The sequence below is a fragment of the Xyrauchen texanus genome, chromosome 18 (genome assembly GCF_025860055.1).
Source record: "Xyrauchen texanus isolate HMW12.3.18 chromosome 18, RBS_HiC_50CHRs, whole genome shotgun sequence".
NCBI lineage: Eukaryota > Metazoa > Chordata > Actinopteri > Cypriniformes > Catostomidae > Xyrauchen > Xyrauchen texanus.
In genome coordinates this window covers 37,906,442-37,928,687 of record NC_068293.1, presented here as the reverse complement: position 1 = coordinate 37,928,687, position 22,246 = coordinate 37,906,442, and the positions used below count along the sequence as shown (strand labels likewise).

At 37.3% G+C, this 22,246-nt stretch overlaps 1 protein-coding gene across 2 annotated transcripts in view; it reads left to right on the top strand.

Annotated features, from left to right (window-relative positions):
- LOC127659240 (zinc finger protein 385B) overlaps nucleotides 1-22,246 on the top strand; it is a 179,800-nt gene that overhangs the window by 27,696 nt on the left and 129,858 nt on the right. Inside the window, exons 1-2 of one of the 2 annotated variants that reach the window (XM_052148968.1) lie at nucleotides 18,531-18,648; nucleotides 18,902-19,168. In XM_052148968.1, the coding sequence (XP_052004928.1) occupies nucleotides 18,609-18,648; nucleotides 18,902-19,168 (307 nt within the window). In that variant the 5' untranslated portion in view covers nucleotides 18,531-18,608. Of the gene's footprint in view, nucleotides 1-18,530; nucleotides 18,649-18,901; nucleotides 19,169-22,246 lie in introns of those variants that run through there. The other variant, XM_052148969.1, reaches the window with a different exon arrangement.

Genomic DNA, 22,246 nt, shown 5'->3' with positions numbered 1-22,246 from the left:
CGCATTGCTCCATACCTAGACTTTCTTTTTCCCATGAAACACAAAATGAAATGATAGATGAAACAATGAAAGTGAATGGCAACTGAGGCTAACATTCTGCCTATCCTTTTGTGTTCCACAGAATAAATAAAGTCACACAGGTTTGAAATGACATATTTCTGAACTTTCATATCAGGTTGAACAATTCCTTTAAGGATGTTCAGATTTTTATTTACTGGCAAACAAGACAAATACTGTATATTGATTAAGAAAATTATTTTGCAGTCTCAAGTCATTTGTGATAACCGGGTATTTTTAAAATAAAGTATATATTTTTTAATTATTTTAAAATCAGACTGCTCCACTAATGAATTATTCAGACCATTCAGTGTGTAAATTAGGTCATTGAAGAGAACTGATCAAAAGACGATTCACTTAAATAATCAGATGTCACTTTGGCTCTTCATAGCAATATCTAACTGATTAATTATTTTAGAGCACAGCATAACTGAATACGTCCACAATTGCAGTTTCCATGATTGTAAGATTTTATTAATTTCCAGACTTTTCCAACTTATTCACTAATATTTCAAGGTTTTCCATGACTGTGGGAACCGTGCTGTTTGTTTGTTGTGTATCGGGGCATATAGACCTATGTGTGTATCTGTTGTATGTACAGGTGTAGTCTCTTCTTGCTTTACCCCCTCAACCCTTCTATTGCAGTGACAGGAAGTGGCACTAATGCAGTGGCAGTTCCTCAGAGCCATCTCCTTGCATATTTTCAGATGGGGCAGTTATTTCAGTTTTTCCCTGACATTTTGTCCCCCTGTCTGCCTCAGTGTGAGAGCTGAAAGGCAGGTGTCAAAGTCAGGTGGAGTCTTTTCTTGTTTTTCTTGCTCATATTATTGCTCTTATTCTTCAGTAACAGTGTCATGCTCTTCTCCTGCCTAAACAGGCTGTAAGCTTCTATGCTAAATACAATGACCTTGACCCGTGTCGACCATTTTGGCTAAGCATCCACATTGAATGTCATATAAACATACTTCAGCTATTAACAGATCTCTTATTCCTCCATTTCTGTCCTTTAAAATATTATTGGGGGGCATAAGTGTGTTGTTCCAAACCCATATGCTGTTAATTTTTTTCAGTATGAAGTATGTGGAGGTGTATATTTATTTTTTAATAATTTGTCTTGATTATTAGAATCACATTATAGCTTTTTAATAATATAAAAATTCTACTTTCAATTAATATTATTTCTTGAAATTGTGTATATATAATAATGATATGAGCTGCCAATATTTGAAATAATGTATACAATTTACAAGTAATAACACTGATTTATATTAATTTGTATAACAAGTGCTATTATGGTACTGTCACTTTAAGAGTTTAATATGCGTCTCACAATAACGAGAGAGAAGTCTCATTTTTTTTTAGTGCAACCGTGCTATTTGTGATCAAAATTAATATTTATTTTAATTTTTTTATCTGACTCTATAGGACAGAATGGATGTTAAAAGACACATTAATCAATGAAAGTGGAGTGTGGGATTATTACACAGAAGAAATGGTCTGTTTTAATCTTAAGCACTTTTCAACAAAACAATGTTTCAAATTTCCAAATATTGAGTTTTGCCTCGATATGGTTCATAATTTTTTTGGTTCACGATATATCGAAATTCAATATATCGTCCCAATTTATTTCATATCATCCCTCCTTTTCTATAAAAAAAGCAGAAAAATCAAGGTTACAGTGGGGCACTTGCAATGAAAGAAAATGTTTACAATTTTTGGAGGGTTTTTAATGGCATAAATGTGAAGCTTAGAATTTTATAAAAGCACATATTAATTATTCTGTTAACTCATATTGTTTAAGCTTGAAATTGTAATTTAAACTGTTGTTTTAGATGTTGTTGACATTACAATATCATGGCAACGAAGTTGTGAAATTGGCTATAACTTTACACAGAAAAGGGTAGTAAGTGAATTTATCACACTAAAATCATGTTTACCTGTATATTGTTAATGTATTGTGGCTATACTTTTGAAACAGTGATTATTTTAACGTTCAAAAATTGGCCTCCATTCACTTCCATTGTAAGTGTCTTACTCTAACCCAGATTTTTTACTTTGTTTAAAGAAAAAGAGGGGCATGTCAAAATAAATCTTTGTGGTTATCAATATTATGCCACAAATGCTGTCAGTTGAGCTTAACTTGTATTGAACCTGGAATAGTCCTTTAAAGCCTTTGCAATATCACCCAGTTTTCTACCTGGTTTATATTCTGTTACAGAGTTTCATCATTTTCGCCATCACATTTTGCTTCAAATAGCTCAGAAATATCGCCGTTCATAACCGGCCAATGGATGCTGTAATCAAGGTGATGTCCTGTCTAAGAACTTACCATACGTATATATCGTTACACACTTTGGCAGACCTGACCGTGATTCAAGGGCACACATGCCCGCAGCAGCTCTCTGTTATGGTACACTCCGCAAGCATGCAGAGCCAACAGCATGTTGCTGCAGTGCACGTGTATGCCGTGGGGAGGTTAGTGTGGAAATTAGTGGTCGACCGATATAGGGTTTTTTAATGGCCGATATTCAGAGAGCAGGGTGGCCGATTCAATGCCGATATATCGCACAATTTAATATAGTAAATAACATAAAAGATTAACATAAAAAAATTATAAACTGTTATTTACCACTATATTTACCCAATTTCACACAGAACTATAACCTTGTAAAAATGAATCTAATAAAAGAATATTGTATTTTAAATGGTAGATGGCAGTTTCTTATGATTTCTGTTTAGTCATCAGATTTTTGTAATTTATTTGCACATGAAGAAATGGTTAATATATTAGGAAAAAAAAATAACTGTACACACTGTAGTCCAGCAACCATGGATGGCATGTCCATGTTAGCAATTGCATTTTCTAAAAAAAATTGCACTCATGCACTCATGCGCTCATGCGGATCCAGCGCGAGCAGGAATCTCCTGACAGTTTAAACGGCCTGGATTGCATGCTTAGATTGTATTAGACTGACCGTCATGATTTGTGAATCAGAGGAACTTGTGATCCTGATCCTGAAGTTTTTGATTCTGGCTGATAGAATACGCGCTTCAGAGGAAGATATTAGATGAGCAATCGACGGGAATTACATCTGTTTAAACAAGATATTTGCAGATGGTATATAATATAAGTTTTATTGATATTTCTATTTTATCATTAGAAAAGAAAGTTAAAAGTTACAGGGAAGTGTTGAGGAGAGACTGAAAGTATATTTGCTTTAGAGGTAAATGAGCTCCCCACAGGACACTGGATTTTCTCAAGTTTTGTGAGGTTTGTTTATTACATCTGTTTAAATGAGTAATGCGCATATTTGCAGACAGTATATGATATTAGTTTAATTGATATTTGCCTTTTTATCATTAGATAAGACAGTTTAAAGTTACAGGGAACTGTTGAGGAGACAGAGGGAAAATGAAACAGGTGAGCACTTTAACATTATGAGCTTAAACTGGTGTGCCGCGCCTCTGATATGCAACTGTTTAAATGAGACTGTGTTGCACACCGGCCTATTATTGTAGTAACACGATGGCACATAACAACAAAACGAACCGTGACTGGACTTTTACATGTCTCAGTCGCTTCAAATGCAAGCAGGCGATTTTTCTCAACATAAGATGATTTATTGCCTTTGCGATATATTGGTCAACCACTAGTGAAAATGTTTGTGTCTGCCATGGCTTGATGTGGTTGTTACTGTTGTACTGGCCATGGCTTGATGTGGTTGTTACTGTTGTACTGGCACTGGATAGAGAATCTTGTATCAAGGGATTTTCATAATGATTTTTTGACCTAAAAACCCCAGTGTACGTAGGAGAAGTTTTGGCTGTTAATATGATTTTACACAATTTTAAATAGTTTCTCAGACATAATAGTTCAGTATACTATGTGATAGATGTAAAGTATGCACTTACAATATAAGTCTATGTGATAATGCATCCGGAGTGTTTAAAAGTAGAAATGTGCAGCTTGTGTTTTTGTCGAAGTACATTAATTCTGTGCTAAAAGTTATTTGAGAATTTTTTTTTCTTTTAGTGGTGGGACTTCTTTTCTAGTAATATGCATTACCAACATAGTCTATGTCATATTTGTGGAGTTTCTTTCATTTAAACCGCCTCTTTCTGGTATCCTTGTGATTTGTTATTCACGTTTCACCATCTGAAAGAGCTCTCATAAATAGTTCAGACTTCAGACTCTTTCTGGTATCCTTGTGATTTGTTATTCACGTTTCACCATCTGAAAGAGCTCTCATAAATAGTTCAGACTTCAGTAAACCGTTCTTTTGGTTAAGCTGGCACATCTAAGAAAAACAGCATTTGTGAGTGTTTTGTCAGCGAGAGAACTGAATGTGAATGGGAAATGTGACGCTCTGGTTTCAAACTGTTGCTACAGGGTCAAGGTTAGACTCAACACCAGCAGCCGCTGAAGTCGAAATATACAGTTGAAGTCAGAAGTTTACATACACTTAGGTTGAAGTCATTAAAACTCATTTTTTAACCACTCCACAGACTTAATATTAGCAAACTATTCCAGGGTATGCTGAGTGACTCCAGTCAGGCCTCCTAAGCAACCTATTGGCCTGGTTGCTAGGGTGGGTAGATACACGTTGGGTTAACCGCCTCGTGATCGCCATAGTGTGGTTCTTGCTGTTGGTGGGGTGCATGGCGAGTTGTGCATTTATGCCACAGAGAATAGCGTGAAGCCTCCATACTCACTAGGTCTCCACGGTAACGTGATAAGATGCATGGAATGCAACTGAGATTCGTCATCTGCCACCTGGATTGAGGCGAGTCACTACTTCACCACGAGGACCTAGAGTGCATTTGGAATTGTGCATGCCAAATTGGGGAGAAAAGGGGGAAATCCCCAAAAATAAATTAATAAAATATTAATTAACTATAGTTTTGCTACTTTGTGCATGACTCTAGTAATTTGTCCAACAATTGTTTACAGACAGATTGTTTCACATTTAATTGACTATATCACAATTCCAGTGGGTCAGAAGTTTACATACACTAAGTTAACTGTGTACGTAATGCACTTACAATGAAAGTATCATTGTACATCTAAATGTACAATTTTGAAAGTATAGCCACAAGACTTAAAAGGATTATTCCAGGTTCAATACAAGTTAAGCTCAATCGACAGCTTTCGTGCCATAGTGTTGATTACCAGTAAAATGAATTCCGACTTGTCCCTCCTTTCTTAAAAAAAATTTAATAAATAGACTTCCATTGTAAGTGTATTACTATAAACATGACATTTGCTTGTTTTTACAAGCTTAGGAATGTGTCAAAATTATTTTTAGTGGAAGTTATCTCCCCTGATTTCTCATGATTTTGATTTATGCTTTCCCCTCAACATACAGTTGAAGTCATAAGTTTACTTACACTTTAGTCAAATACATTTAAACTCAGTTTTTCACAGTTCCTGACATTTAATCAAAAGAAAGCATTTCCTGTCTTAGGTCAGTTAGGATCACTACTTTATTTTAAGAATTTGAAATATCAAAATAATTGGGGAGAGAATGATTTATTTCAGCTTTTATTTGTTTCATCACATTCCCAGTGAGTCAGAATTTTACATACACTTTGTTAGTATTTGGTAGCATTGCCTTTAAATTGTTTAACTTGGGCCAAACGTTTTGAGTAGCCTTCCACAAGCTTCTCACAATCAGTTGCTGTGATTTTGTCCCATTCCTCCAGACAGAACTGGTGTGTCAGGTTTTCAGGCCTCCTTGCTTGCACACACTTTTTCAGTTCTGCCCACAAATTTTCTATCGGATTGAGGTCAGGGCTTTGTGATGGCCACTCCAGTACCTTGACTTTGTTGTCCTTAAGCCATTTTACCACAAATTTGGAGGTATTCTTGGGGTCATTGTCAATTTGGAAGACCCATTTGCGACCAAGCTTTGACTTCATGGCTGATGTCTTGAGATGCTGCTTCAATATATCCACATAATTGTCCTTCCTCTTGATTCAATATATTCTATTACCAGTCCCTCCTGCAGCAATGCACCCCCACAATATGATGCTGCCACCCCCATGCTTCACGGTTGGGATTAGGGATGGGCACGAGTACTCGAGTACTCGGACATGGCAGCAATGATTGATCATGAAAACGATGATCGATAGTGATCTCGCATGTTGTGACTTTTCACTTAATTCGAAATCCAGTGACTATTACAACACAACTAAACACACAAACAAAGAGGGAGCTTATTTTAAATTTTGAGATTGATTACATTGTAGTTTTGAGGGGTACATTGATTCTCAGAAACTGCAAAACATTTGCTGAACACTTTTTATTATCATTTCATGTAAGAACTTTGACACGTTAATGGATATTATTTAATAAAAGTAAATGTTTGTCATTGACTGTAAACCTCCCCACCCTGGATGAAGCAACACACACCTGCATCTAGACAAAATGGGAGTTGAAGATTTCTGCTTGAGTTTCCAAGTTAGATGTCCAATATAAAGTGTCATTCCATTGCACTTTCCCCAGTTAAAAGGTGGAAATTCAGACTCTCCGAGTTGAATGGAACGCTTCATGAATAATAGCAACAATAATACAGAGCATCGCTGCTTTCCTCAGAAGAGCGAACATTTGGACACACACACACACCAGGCGTGTGTGGCAGTGGACTCAATGCGCTGAAGCAACTAGTGTTGTCACGATACTAGAATTTCTAACTTCGATACGATACCTTGAAAAATATCGATATTCGATACCATTTTCGATACCACAGAGAAAAAAACTGCCACAATATTAAGAGGGTAGAACTGTCTAGAACATGACAATGAGGTATATTTTACATGAACAAAATGTCCTGAGGTATTGCACTTGTTCAAAAGCCTCTCAGATTGCCATACATTCAAAAACCAATAAAGTGCAAGTAAATAAAAGTGCAATCTTTTGTATTTCCAAGTCAAATCAAATCCAATCTCAATGTCAACAAAAGATACTTAAACGTCAAGGGGGGTTGGGGTTGACTAGCTTTCATAAGGTCTCTCGCTCTCTCCCTCTCTGCCGTGCACGCGCTATGTATGTTGTGTGCGCGCTATCTATGTTATGCGTGCAGTATGTTCTGTCTCGCATGTGCGCTATAGATTCCGGGAGATTTGAACTAAATTGCGGGCATCAGGGAGAAGCTATCAATATGCGGGAGACTCCGGAACTTCCGGGAGACTTGGGATGTCTGGCTTCATATCAAAAATATTTCCAGATAGCACTCCTGCTGTGTTCTTTATCAAACAAAACTGGTCGCGAGCGCCGCATGCACTCGCCATCTTTACATTCACTTCACTTTTGCTATTTAACCAGAGCGAATGAGAGGAGTGCGAGTGTGTGTGGTGTTTGTCAAAGCACCTTTGGAGAGAAGTGAAAGTGACAGCTCGGCTAGTATCGATACTTAGGGAAATTAGTATTGGTACCGTTCAGATATTTCAGTATCGATATTTATCGAAATATCGATATTTTTGACAACACTAGAAGCAACGCATATACAGCAGGTGAGTGTTTCAAACAGCTAGACAGAGCGCAGCTAAATAGAACACAATGTAGCATCTTCAAACTGAACTTCAATTTAACATGCATATTAAAAACAAAATTGTTATGGCATCTCCTGTTATTTGAAAATAAACATTTTATACAGTCACTAAAAAAACTGGTGCATGGTGCATCATTTCTATGGTAAACTAAAAGAAAGAACAGACAGACATGCATTGGGCACATTCTTGAAGAGTTCTTCACGAATCTTCACAATGATTAAATATGATGCATTATATTTATATATATATATATATATATATATATATATATATATATCTCTTTTGTACATTTTGTAACATATTTTATAACAGCCTATAATAATGAATAGACAATACACTAGAACAACAAGGCACAATGCTGCAGCCATAGATGTTTGTCAGACATGTTATTATATTTACATTTATGAACGTGTAATTGCCCCTTGAGTACTCGACAAACACTAGAGTAGACAAAATTACCAAATTCCCATCCCTAGTTCGGATGGTGTTCTTCGGCTTGCAAGCCTCACCCTTTTTCCTCCAAACATAACGATGGTCATTATGGCCAAAAAGTTCCGTTTTTGTCTCATCATGTTTACTTGTAAACTGTAGTCTGCCTTTTTTATGGTGGTTTTGGAGCATTGCTGAGCAGCCTTTCAGGTTATGTCGAAATAGGACTCGTTTTACTGTGGATATAGAAACTTGTCTACTTGTTTCCTCCAGCATCTTTACAAGGTCTTTTGCTGTTGTTCTGGGATTGATTTGCACTTTTCGCACTAAACTACGTTCATCTCTAGTAGACAAAATTCATCTCCTTCCTGAGCGATATGATGGCTGAATGGTCCCATGGTGTTTATACTTGCATACTAATGTTTGTACAGATGAACGTGGTACCTTTTTAGATATTTGGAAATTGCTCCCAAGTTTGAACCAGACTTGTAGAGGTCCAATTTTATTTTCTGAGACTTTGTCTGATTTCTTTTGATTTTCTCATGATTTCAAGCAAAGAGTTACTGAGTTAGAATACATCATTTTCTGGAATCTTCCAAAACAAAATTTGTTTTAATGACTTCAACTTAAGTGTATGTAAACTTCTGAATACAACTGTATATTTCGACCGCTGCTGGTGTGGAGTCTAACCTTGACCCTGTAGCAACAGTTTGAAACCAGAGCATCACATTTCCCATTTAGTTCTCTCACCCACAAATGCTGTTTTTCTTAGAAGTGCCAGCTTAACAAAAAAACGGTTTACTGAAGTCTGAACTATTTATGAGCGCTCTTTCAGATGGTGAAACATGAATAACAAATCACAAAAGCAAGTGTTCCTTCTTCTCATTTAATTTTATTGAATGAATCATCTGCAAATGTTGCTGTTTTTGTTATATATGCCAGCTAATGTAAAATAACCTTTTACTTTCCAAATTACTCAAGCAGGCCAATGCATCAATACTTAGTCACAAAATGGGGAGACAGAATTACACCTCTTTACCGCCATCACCTTTTCCCTGAGTTCCATAAATAATGCTTGACCTTGTGGCTGAGCCATGTAATGTTGACTTTGGAACATGATTAAGTCCAATAAGTTGAGTGAATTTTAAAACTAGTTTGTACTGAGGGGGATTAAATGGAAATTGTGTGTGTCATGCTGGAAGCTGGGTTTTCGTGATTCATGAACTTTATCAGAATGTTGACAGCATATTCCACAAAGGCCTGCTCTATGTTTAAGGCTCCAGTCTCAAATTCATAGGAAGCATTGGAAGTCGAGAACCGCTTCATATTCAGAACTGGTTCAAAAGATTTTTAATGATTGTTCGCTTTTGTGAATGGTTCTTGAATGTCTGCATTCATTCTACTCTTACAGTGTTTGCTTAAACACTACTGAATCTACAGTGCCACTTAAGAGAAACAATGCTTTAGCTTACTTGTGAGCTTGCAGCCTGAACTGAATATATTTTAAGTATTTTTGAACAATTATTTGAATGTCGGGGCTTCCTCAAAATAATCGTTGAAGAAATAATGAATAAACATGAATTGTTAAGTAGAATTGTTAAATTTCTAACAACACCTATCCTATTCAAGCAAACATCTGGGAACATCTGTGTGGGCTTGCACAGGCCTGTAACCTTTCCAAAGTGATTCTCTCCCTGTCCAATACTGTCTTTCATGTTGTTGTTTTTTTTAATTCTCTCCTTCTGAGCGCCTTCTCACATACCCTCTTTCTTTCTCTCTCCCTCCATCACTCTCTTTCCTTTGTTTTTTTATGCTTTAACGGCCTGCTCACTTTTTATGTCTCCCTCTCTATTGCCTTTTATTAGCTTGGCTCTCCATGGATCTCGATGGATTTGGTAATGAGTGGTAAATACAGTCATGTCTTATCACCGTTATTTATAGTCTATCTGAGAAAGTTTGTGTGCTCTGGGTGTCTGTGTGACAGTCTATTTTTTGTCATGGCTAATTTTATTTTTCTTCGATAGTATGTCATCCATCTCTAGGCCTTGTGATCTAGGCCTGGATTTATTCAGCCCAACTGGGGGTATAGTGTGTATATTGTGTATAGTGATGTTATTATTGAATTGTAAATGCAGTTATCAATATTAATGCTGCATAATCAGATTGGGATGCAGATGTGAATTTACTGAAATGACCAAAAATAAAATCTGTAAACATGAATCTATTGTAAGGCTATTAAGGTAGGACTTCTTAACTGATATTTCTCTTTTTACTTTTTCCATTAAAGTTCATTAGAACTGAACATATTTACAAAGGGAAAAACTCATTGCTTCATCCTTAATTCACGGGGGTCCAAGCTTTAAAGCTCTTGTCAAATTCTCCTTTGTACTTGCCCTTATGAAAATGTACCACAGTTCTTGCATAATTGTCCTATCCATGGTATTAGTAAGAGCATGGCGATCGTAAAAACATGCTCCTTATTACAAGATGTAATTATGGTTTCTAAAAAACAAACTATGAAATGTATGCGTGCAAATATTTATGCAAATTTATCCATGTAGAGACTTTTAAAAAAAATTTGCCATGAAAATTACATACAATAATATGCAATATTAGTATAATTAGAATTAAAGTGACAAGGAGGGCCGATCATACTCTGTTCTCGTCTTGTGGCCTGCGGCCATTGGATGCGAGTGAGTGTGTTGTGCAGGAGGGCCTTTCCTACTCGGCAGCCAGTTGTCGGTACTGCTCTGCTCTCACGCTGCAGGGTTTAATCGGGTAGCTGCGTTTTGTCAAACTTGTGGAGCATTTGGTGTTTTCCATGCACAGCAATAAATGGCAGCGTTTAAATAAGAATGGGGTGACTGACCAGCCTAATGCTCGAACGGCCCACCGGGAAACGTCCCAGTGCGCCAGATGACCAGTCCATCACTGCGCATGATGGACTTGTACTGAAGGAGGGACCGAGCCATGTCTACAGTAGGAAACAGTGTTTTCAGTGCAATCGCTTGCCAAAACTGCCTTTTAATTGTTTTCTGACACCGGTCTTTATTGTGGTATAACATACAGTATATCAGATAACCCCACCCCTAAAAGGCACGTAATGACAAAACTGACTGTAATTGATTACATGTCAGTCAAATGGCTTTTCCTGACTAAGTGGGCAGTTATTGAGCAGTTTAAGCAGCAATAAGTGCCATGCTGTTTACCGTTTAATCAAAGGTCTTGCTACACTAGACTAGTATCCACCTAGCAACCACATAACCATGAGCTAAATGACTCAGAACACCTTAGCAAACACATAGCAATGTCCTTACAAACACCCATAGGCTTGTGGTGGTGAGTTTTGCAAGGGCAAACACCATTCACATTTTCTTCAGAAAAATAAGTCAAAATTGTTAATATAGCATTTGAACTGTTCCCTCTCTGATAGTTATTTTCTCCATATGCTATGCTGAATCTGAGAGTGATTCGAGTGATGACAGTATATAGTAATTGGGTTAAACCCGATGACTTCACTCAGCGGTAATGCAGCCTGAACTGGTGCAGTGATACTGTACACCTCGGTAAGCTCTTATTCGCTCTTATATTTCCACATGAGTCAGCATTGTGAAAGACCCCTATCAACACAAATAATACCATTTAAGACTTTTGCATGGGTCTCCTGATCCTACGCTCCACTTAACAGCCTCTGTATGTCTGTCCTGCCAGCTTTCGAGGGCCAGTGAACATTAATTTGACAACACTGGACAGTACCATAAGGTCGGACTCATGCGAACATATGTCTACTCAACTCATGGTCTTATCATTGGGAACATGTTCCATACAATACTGCTTATCATTTCAGTTTTGTGCTTGTTCTATAATGTAGAAGCTGTCTTTGAATCGGCATGTACAGGGCCCAAAACAAACTTTTTGCCACTTCGGTCATACTTTTAATGGACAGAAGAGACATAAATGTATTTTGCATAAATTTCAATACATACATTTTTTACATACGATTTGTAAAAAATAGATTATTTATTTTCTGTTCCCAACCGACAGAAAAAGGATTGGCAGCGATTATTATAATGTGAAGTTGTCATGATAGTCAGAGCAAGAAGACCGAGATATTTTTTTTTTTCATAATTGCACAAATGTATCCACTTAATTTTATTTGTGTGCCCCACCACAAACTCTGCTGCCTATGTAGTGGATTTACAAAAATCTAAGCTATTTAATGTCCACAAGGCCTGATCAAAGGCACATTGTAGACATCTGTGAACAGCTTTGCAATTGAGACTCTCCAGTCCTCACCTGACTCTGCTGTAAGCTCCTGACCCTCTATTAACAGACTGTTTCCTATCCAGATGTTAGGCATGTGTGTGCCCAGCCCTCCCTGCCTGTGATAGACACGCACAGAGTGGAAAAGTTTCACATTCATTTTCTCTTCTGTGTTGCTGCTAAGAGCTTACAGAGTAAGGCATTAGTGTTGAATTAGACGGCAGAAACACATTCATGGCCTCTCCATCTGGGAGTCTTTAGCTGTGGGTTTCATAATGGCCCGTGATTTTGAAATAGGCTTGGTTGACCAGGCCCGACACAAGTGTTTCTCCATCTTCATGACTTTTACAGAGGAGAGAAAGGAGAACTTTTCCCTTTGAATGGAGAACTTTTAAAGTGATTTTACCAGGCACAAGGTTCAAGTAATTTGTCTGTCTGCAATGAAAGTGAAAATGCTGTGTGATGTGCCTCAATTACAGCTAAGCAGAACATATTTGATGTTTAATATGCTCTTTTTTTTTTTTCTCTCTTTTTTCGATTTATAAAGCCACAAAGTGTGATTTCTAAGGACACCTACTTTATTTCAGTTAATCCTGGCAGGTAATAGATCTTGATTTACAGTATGTCTTTTTTTTCCACATTCCATCTCTATTTTCTACCCTCTCTCACTCACGTGGTCTTTAGATAAACAGTGATTTTAGTTACCGTTTCTATTAATATTCCACCCCCACAACCTGGCATAGAGCTCAATATCTGGGTATAGCTGGTAGTTTAAGCCCAAACTGTTATTGAAGCTAAGGGTGCCAAAGCATTAACATTTATCTTCTGTGGCTCTTAAACATTGCCTGCAGTGTATTCGCCAGCACCTGCCCACGCAAAGGTCACCCATGGAAAACCCTTTGCCAAAGGCCGCAAACCATTCTTCTTGAAATGTGTGGTTTTCGCTGATCTCCCATTTACTGTTGAACCACAGAAGTGCCTCTATTTGAATATTAACATCTCTTAATTTATAAAAAAATTTCCCTCAGAATCTCCCTCTCTGTTTACCTCATGCGTCTCATGTCTACATTGTGCCTATACTGGAAATGCGTGATAGATAGAAAGATAGATAAATAGATCGATAGATCATTTCTCTCTCTTCCTCTCTTTTTTTTCTTTTATTTCTTGCATTCATTAGGAATGTCCCCTCATTACTAGAGGTGGGGGAAAATCTATATGTTAAAGTATTGCGGTATTTTTCCTTGCGATATTGTATCGATGCTCACACCGAAAAAAAATAAAATTGTTATTTAAATTTTTCCACATATATTTTTTGGTCATGGGGAATTTTTTTTTCTCTTAATCAAATCGATGTAGTACTAAAACAACAGTCCAATAGATAGCGCAGTTATTATGCTTTACCGCTGAGACAAAACGGAACTCTTCAGACATCACCCACAACATTGAAAAGTTGTTGAGAGCATGGATACATCGAAGACAGTTCAAAATTCATATCCAGTGTTTGGCAGCATTTTGGCTTGTTATGAGCTTTTCCTTCATTAGAAATTATTATATTCGTCTTGCGGTCGGTGCTTTACACGCACTAAATATGCAGCGTGAACCATCAGAGACCTAATGCGAGGGAACCGCTCTGCAGCATGTGCCAAAATAATGTGTCAATAATGTTCTGTTAGAATGGTGTTAGATATAATGAAATAAAGTGGCCTTGTTTGCTTCAGATGCTCATAAAGATTCCTTAAATCATTAAGAGCCTGATGAAAGGAAAGCAATGTCTGTTATGGAGTAGGAAACGATCCCTAACCCAAACCCTAAAATAAAATAAGGTGTTAATTAAGTTAAGTTCAATTTTACACAGCACCTTAAAGTAAAAAAATATCCAATGTAAATGTATACGACATACTGTATGTTTAGTGTACTTCAAAAAAACATTGTTCACCTGTTTTTTGTTTAAGCTATCTCTTTAAGTTGTAAGGACTGCAGGACTATTTTATGTTCACTTCTTAGAAGGCAATTTTATGTAAATTAACAATGCATTTGGTGAGTTGGTAACAGTTCTCTGAAGTACTTTGAATAATAAGAAACAGTGAGTAAATTATCACAATATATTGCAGTTTTAAATCGCAATACACCAAAAATAAAGAATCGTAGTAATATCAAGACCTAGATATCGATATAACTTTGTATCGCCAGTTACCTTGTGATTCCCACCCCTAATCATTACTGTCTTGTTTGACTGGATTGACCTGTGAGCACCTGATTAACTTCCTGTTGTCTGACCTCAGAATCTGACCATTGATTGCACATTATATGCCTGAGCGCACAGCTCCCTGACATAAAGCTGGAGGAGAGATAGTTGTGGGATGGTGTGGTGAATGCATTTCATTCACTTGAATGAAAAATAGGATTTTCCTCAGCGGGCGGTCATGCCTTTGCCCTTGAGTATAAATCTAACATGAAAAAGCTCGACACTTATCATACATATCTTAGTGATACAGGATATTCAATGTGAAAAAGATTCAGGGTGGGACTTTATTTTATCCATTTGGATTTTATGAGATTGTGAGAAGTGGGCGTTACATTCCAGAATGGAGCCAAGCGGTTGGAATGGAGGGTTTGAAAAATAAGAAATTTGTAACATCAGCCAAAAAAGAAAGTCGTTTCAGAAGCAGAGTAATTTATTCGATTTTCAATAAGTATTACAAAACATTTCAATTTTTCTTCTTTTATAACAGGGGGAAAACATGGACAGATGTACTGTGCACAATAAGACCATGAATGTGCAAGTACAAAAATAAAGTAAATATGGTCTATTGGGATTTTATGTTGACTTAACATGCTTTTGTTCTCTCCTATCTGGCTTAATGAGTAAGTGTAACATTGCTTTTCGATAAACATGTGGTTAATTCCACAAATATCAACCGTACCATTGAACAACCAAGTGTTTATCAAAGAAACAAAACTTTTTGATCCCTCTGAAATTGTTTCCTACTTCTCTGTATTGGAGAGCTGTAATTAATTTTTCATTGCTACAAATGAAGTTTGCATCATTTGGACTAGAACTATATCTGCCTAATCTTATGGTTTCAAAAGAGAGATCAAGGAACTAATAAGCATCTATAAGCGTTTTCCAGAAAAAAAATATGTAGGAATTGTTTACTCTTGTCAAATAACAGAACTGCTTCGTAAATTTTGAAAGACCAAAGTCGCTGCGCTCCACTGCTCCGTCACATTGATAACGTTTTATAGTTTCTGTTTATGAGCTACTTCTTTGAACTATGATCTGCTTTAAGATTACTGCATTTACTGCCTTCCTATAATAGATAGATAGGACTTAGAATTTAATAGGCAATTCATTCATTTTTATTTCTACCATTAAATGAAATGTTTGACTTGATTATTAATCCTATTGATTTGTTTTGATTTAGTCAGATGTGTTAATAAGTTCAAGCGTTTCATTATTTATAGATTCAAAAGAGTGCTTCACTCACATCACTAATTTTGCAAATGTTTTGTTGTATCTAATGTGTTGTAAATGTATATAAGATACATTTTATATCTTATCCAAATCGGAGCAGTAAAAAGAAAAGAAAACTGCTTTAATAAAACAGTAAAAATTAAAAAAAAATACTGTGTACACTAATGTGAATGTAATCGTTGAGCCATCACCACTGAGAACAATGGGGGAAAAATATATATATATATAAAAAAAAATAATTTCTGGATGCATTACAGTAATTTGGTGGGTTTAGGTTATCATATAATGGCATAATTGATTGAACTCAATAAAAGGACAGTTTTTGCACATGCTTTGGTTCTATAGTAGATTATTTAGATTATTTGATTTTAGATTGATGTGTGAAAGAACATGTGTGCTTGCATAGAAGTCCACACCCTTGTGTCCAGGTGTTTGCATGTTGATGTGACTTAGGAGTGCGTGCGATTGCACTGGGGGAAGTAGAGAACTCTAGCGTGTTGATTATTTGACCTCTACGCGAACAGCTGTGTCTATACTGTGAACAGCCGCGAGCTGAGCATCACTGTCGGTTTACTTCCCCCAAACCTCAGGACACCAACCGCACATTATATCTGGAAACCCTGCCTGCGAATACAGGTCACTTAAACCACTGCAGCTCTTTTTTCACACTGGCCTCATTTCTACTGCAAAGTAGAGCAAAGCTTGAGCTTAAGTAATAGCAGAGGGTTTTAGAAATGATTCACAACATTAAAAGAAAGTGATTAACATCAGGGATTTCCACTTACAGTTTTTCTCTCTCTGAATAGAAGAGCTTCCTTATGAAGTGGGAAGGAAAAGAGGAGAGCTGAATGGCCTGAGCAAAAAGAAGTTAGAGGAATTGGTTATCAGCAGGGATTAGAGTGTGCAGCTGCCCATAGAGATTACTGGGACAGAGTCAGGAGGATTACTGGACAGAGATGGACTATATGTACATGCAGTCTTTTTGCTTGCATACAGCTACACTGGGTGAATCTCAAAAAACCTGTCAAGAACATGTTCAGGTCATTTTTTCACCCCAAAATCAAAAGTAAGGAAGAGGAAATTAAGGGGAAAATTAAGCCTATTTTAAGGACTATTTTTGGATTATAACAATATTTTTATGACAATAAGGTACCTCCTCCAACCCAATGCAATTCTTATTACCGTAATTTAAAAACATTTTTTGACTTCCTTTTAAAAACACACCCCAAAGTATATTCACAGCGATGAATATTATCTCCAATGCAAGCCCCCTAAAAGGTGCAGCTGACTCGGTTGGTATCTTTATGCTCCTTTATCATCTGTCATCCAGCCCAGGAAGCATCCAGCCATGACATTAGTGCAGACTGACTAGATTTGTGTTTTTTGCTAAATTCAGATTAAAAGATTTTATAAGTCCTGTTTCCCAGAGAGCAACTTTCTCCTTTGTAGTTATCCATTATGACAGCCATTCAATTACAGTGCTTGTGAGTTTAGTGGTGGGGTGGGGTGGGAGGGGTGTTGACACACTCTTAGGGCTTTATGTAATTTATTCACTCTCAAAGACCTCCCGGTGTCCGAAAAAAATAAAAACACAAGTTAAGTCCTTAGTTAAACATAAAAATGCCACTAGATAATGACAATACTAGATTGAGAATTTTAACACTGTAATACTAATAATACTAAAATAAAAACTAAATACACTGAACAACTAAAACAAAGAAATATACTGAAATATTACTAAATTAAAAACACACTGAAAAAACTGAACTGACAAACACAGTGACAACTAATAAAAACAATACTAAATTGAAAGTGTAAAACATTCCTTTTATAGAAACATAGTTCTAATAATAATAATAATAATAATACATTTTATTTATAGGTGCCTTTCACGACACTCAAGGTCACCTTACAAACAGAACACAAAAAAGTAATAATTGAAAGCATCAACAATAACAACATTAAGCAAACAATACTATGATATACAATAAAACATTCATAAACCATCATAAAAAAGCCTGTTTTAAAAGGTGAGTTTAAGACTAGATTTAAAAGTATGAAGACTTTCACTGTTACAAATGCCCAGAGGAAGTGAATTCCATAAGTGAGGGGCAGTATAACTAAAGGCTCTAGACCCCATAGTGTTCAGACGAATGCGTGGTATGACAAGAAGAGTTGATGAGGAAGATCTGAGGGTACGAGTAGGTGTATAGATATGAAAAAGATCAGAGAGGTATGAGGGAGTATGATTTTTTAAATCCTTGTATGTAAGAAGCAAGATTTTGAAATTAATTCGGTATGTAACTGGAAGCCAATGCAAAACCTAACCCTAACTCTACCCATAACTATAGCCAAAACCATAACCTGCCCCTAAAATCATAGATAAATTGTTTAGAAGCATCAAATCCTTTCCCTATGCCTAAAATCTGATTGGTTAATAGGAATGCTGTTCAGTGACAAACTGGAATATTGATTAAGGAACATGTGCTACTTAACGACCACCAGAGCATTTGCCGGGCTTACTCTGTCCTCTCTGAGTTGACACCATCCTCCTCAGTTGTGTAAGACCCATGGGCTCAAGACATGTGATTCGGGTCTCTTTCCAAAGGCAACAGATGGGCACAGGAAGTCAGTCTGCAGCTCTGTGCCCGCTCCACAAGTGGGGAAGCTTGGCTTGAGAATACAGGGGGAGGAGTCAATGCACATGAAGAGGAGAACTTTCAGCCATCCATGTTGCCCACACAAGTGCTCTAGACATCCATGCTCACACACAGCCTCGGTGGTTTTAAGATGTAAACTCTCTTCACCTATTTCCAAAGCTCAATGTGGGGTGATGCTGAAGTCAAAATTAGAGTCACCAGAGTGCAATCTTGGTCAGGGCTGTTTTCAATTTGTTCTTTCAATTTTGTTTACGTTAGTTTTCACTGTGACTGTTTTAAATTAGTTTTCACAATTTGTTTGGCAGAATATTTAGTTTTTTATTTTAGTTTTAGTATTTTATGGCTGCCAAAGTTATTGCATTTCTGATATGATTTAGCAAAGCAATATGTTTAAAAATGTATTACATTTCTCAAGGCCACCTAGTGTTACACTTTCAACACTTCTAATTCCTTTGCTCTCTCGCAGGTATGAAGACTCCCTTGAGCCCCACCCAGCTGATTGAAAATGGACAGCTGCTTTTCATGTTCCCTGACATGCAGCTACAGCAGGAGAAGAAGAAGGTGCTGTACTCCCTCTGTGAAGTCTGCAACATCCAGCTACACTCGGCTGCGCAGTCACAGGTCCACTACAACGGCAAGTCACACCTCAAAAGGGTCAAACAGTTGAATAACGGAGAGCCGCCTGCAGCGAGTGTCAGCACGGCCCCTGCTTCTCTCAGCAGTGCCAGTCAAGGTAAGACATTTCGGCCTAAGAAGACCACCGTCATCCCCTCGCAAAGGGAGAGAATCCCTCTGTGTTTGTACTCTATGCCTTGAAATTATCTCTGTGCAGGCGTAAACAGCTCTGAAGGTAATGCATCCTGAGTTAGCATTTAACACGGATGCCTGGGTTATAATTTGTCAAGGCATTTTTAGTAATTTATTTTCAACAGCAAGAAGCCATTTAGCAAAGCAAGAAGCACACTTACAGCAATCTAATAGCAGGGACAATTTTACTCAAAAACTCAATGGTGACAGCTCACGGGTCATACTTTGCAGGGCTTGAACAGATAACCTTCCGCTTTCTGACTCTTAAGTTTAGACATTCTTGGTGGAGCGCGAGTTGAGTTGTGCGTGGATGACACGGAGAATAGCGTGAGCCTCTACACCAAAGATTCCAAAGATGGATTATTGCCCAGGAAAATGGGGCCAGTGTCCCAGGACCTCTGGCTACCAGGGGTATTGAGCTGTGAGGCCCTTAGTAGCCTAAGTCGTTATTCAAGTAAACTTTTAATTATACAGATTGTCAAAAAGTTCTTAATTGTGTACAATAAAATATAATCAAATACAATACAAAATTTAAGATGCATTTAAATAGCACAATTAAGTTACAAAATGAAGAACCCCAGTCAATTGATATTGATGTAATTGATAACTGAGGTTTTACACAGTTAGTGGTAAGGTTATTTCCAATTTTTTTATTTTTTTTTATCAAGTAGCGCCACCGGGCTACTTGGCATTTCAGTCACTTTGTTTTGCATTGTTGCTCCAAGTGCTGGTTCATTTTTTACCCTGGTGAGGTGTGTGTCCTCAACAACCTGTCAACTAGGGATGTAACCGTTCTCTGTAAAAAAACTAACCTTATGGTTCGCCACTCACAGTTCGGTAAGCATTTGTACAGATGCATCTGGCGCACAAGGTTTGGCGAAGAAAATGAAGCATCAAATAAACAAGCACATTTGCAGCCTCCACTAATGGATAAGCTCAGCCTGTGTTGCACGTGGGTCAACTTTCTGCAGGGAGCAGCTTAACCATTAGAATGTTAAATCAGTTGATGACATCTCAGTTTTAAATAGCATGGGGAGAAAACAAGCCACAAACCCCTGCGTCATCTGGGAAATTATTTTTTTGCAGTCAATTACAACAGTGATGGTTTACAAAACCTTTACAAAACAGGCACTGTGTGCAGACATTGCCCGACACGAGTGCCAAATACTACATTGATAAATGATTAGCTATTTACGCCAACATCACCCAAGGACAGATACCGTGCATGCATAGAGCTGTAGGTCAGCCCGAAACTGCACGCATTCCCTTCCGTTTTAAAGCAGGCACTCGTTCGGACAGACACGACACAATAACAAAAATGCTTGGGGTATTCATTGCCAAAGTTATGATGCCCTGCTCCATTGATAAAGATGTGGGATTCTGCAAATACAGTTGAAGTCAGAAGATTACATACACTTGACACATTTTTTAACCTCTTCACAGATTTCATATTAGCAAACTATAGTCATTTAGGCAAGTCATTTAGGACATCTACTTTGTGCATGACACAAGTAATTATTCCAACAATTGTTTACATACAGATTGTTTCAGAAGTTTACATTCACTAAGTTAACTGTGCCTTTAAGCATCTTGGAAAATTCCATTAAATGATGTCAAGCCAAATTTAGCTTCTAATAGGCTAATTGGAATCAATTGAAGGTGTACCTGTGAATGTATTTTAAGGTCTACCTTCAAACTCATGGGAAAATCAAAAGAAATCAATAAAGACCTCAGAAACAAATTGTGGACCTCCACGAAACTGGTTAATCTTTGGTAGCAATTTCCAAACACATGAAAGTACCATGTGCTTCTGTACAAACAATAGTACGCAAGTATAAACGCCATGGGACCACCCACACATCATACTGCTCAGGAAGGAGATGCATTCTGTCTCCTAGAGATGAATGTAGTTTGGTGCAAAAAGTGCAAATCTATCCCAGAACAACAGCAAAAGACCTTGTGAATATGCTGGAAGAAATAGATAGATAAGTATCTATATCCACAGTAAAACGAGCCCTATATTGTCATAACATGAAAGGTTGCTCAGCAAGGAAAAAGCCACTACTCCAAAACCACCATAAAAAGCCAGATTACAGTCTGCAAGTGCACATGGGGACATGTCCTCCGGTCTGATGAAACAAAAATGTAACTGTTTGTCCATAATGACCATTGTTATGTTTGAAGGAAAAAGGGTGAGTCTCGCAAGCCGAAGAACTCCATTCCAACTGTGAAGCATGGGGGTGGCATCATCATGTTGCGGGTGTGCTTTGTTGCAAGAGGGACTGGTGCACTTCACAAAATAGATGTCATCACGAGGAACATCTCAAGACATCATTCAGGAAGTTAAAGCTCGCAAATGCATGTTCCAAATGGACAGTGACCACAAGCATACCTCCAAAGTTGTGGCAAAGTGGCTTAAGGAGAACAGAGTCAAGGTATTGGAGTGTCCATCAAAAAGCCCTGACCTCAATCCAATAGAAAATTTGTGGGCAGAACTGAAAAAGTGGGTGCGAGCAAGTAGGCCTACAAACCTGACTCGGTTACACCAGTTCTGCCTGGAGGAATGGGCCAAACTTCTTATTGTAAGAAGCTTGTGGAAGGCTACCCAAATTGTTTGACCCAAGTTAAACAATTTAAAGGCAATGCTACCAAATACTAACAAAGTGTATATAAACTTCTGACTCCATGGGAATGTGATGAAAGAAAGAAATGCTGAAGTAAATAATCCTCTCTACTATTATTCTGACATTTCACATTCTTAAAATAAAGATATGATCCTAACTGACCTAAGACAAGGAATGTTTTCTAAGATTAACTGTCAGGAATTGTGAAAAACTGAGTTTAAATGTATTTGGCTAACGTGTATGTAAACTTCTGACTTCAACTGTATTTAAAATACTTGAGTCGCATTACTACATCCCTTTTCCTATCTATTTTCAGCTTCCTGTGTTAAATACATGTTGAGATTAATATGCACTTTATGTTGATGCATGTAACATAATAA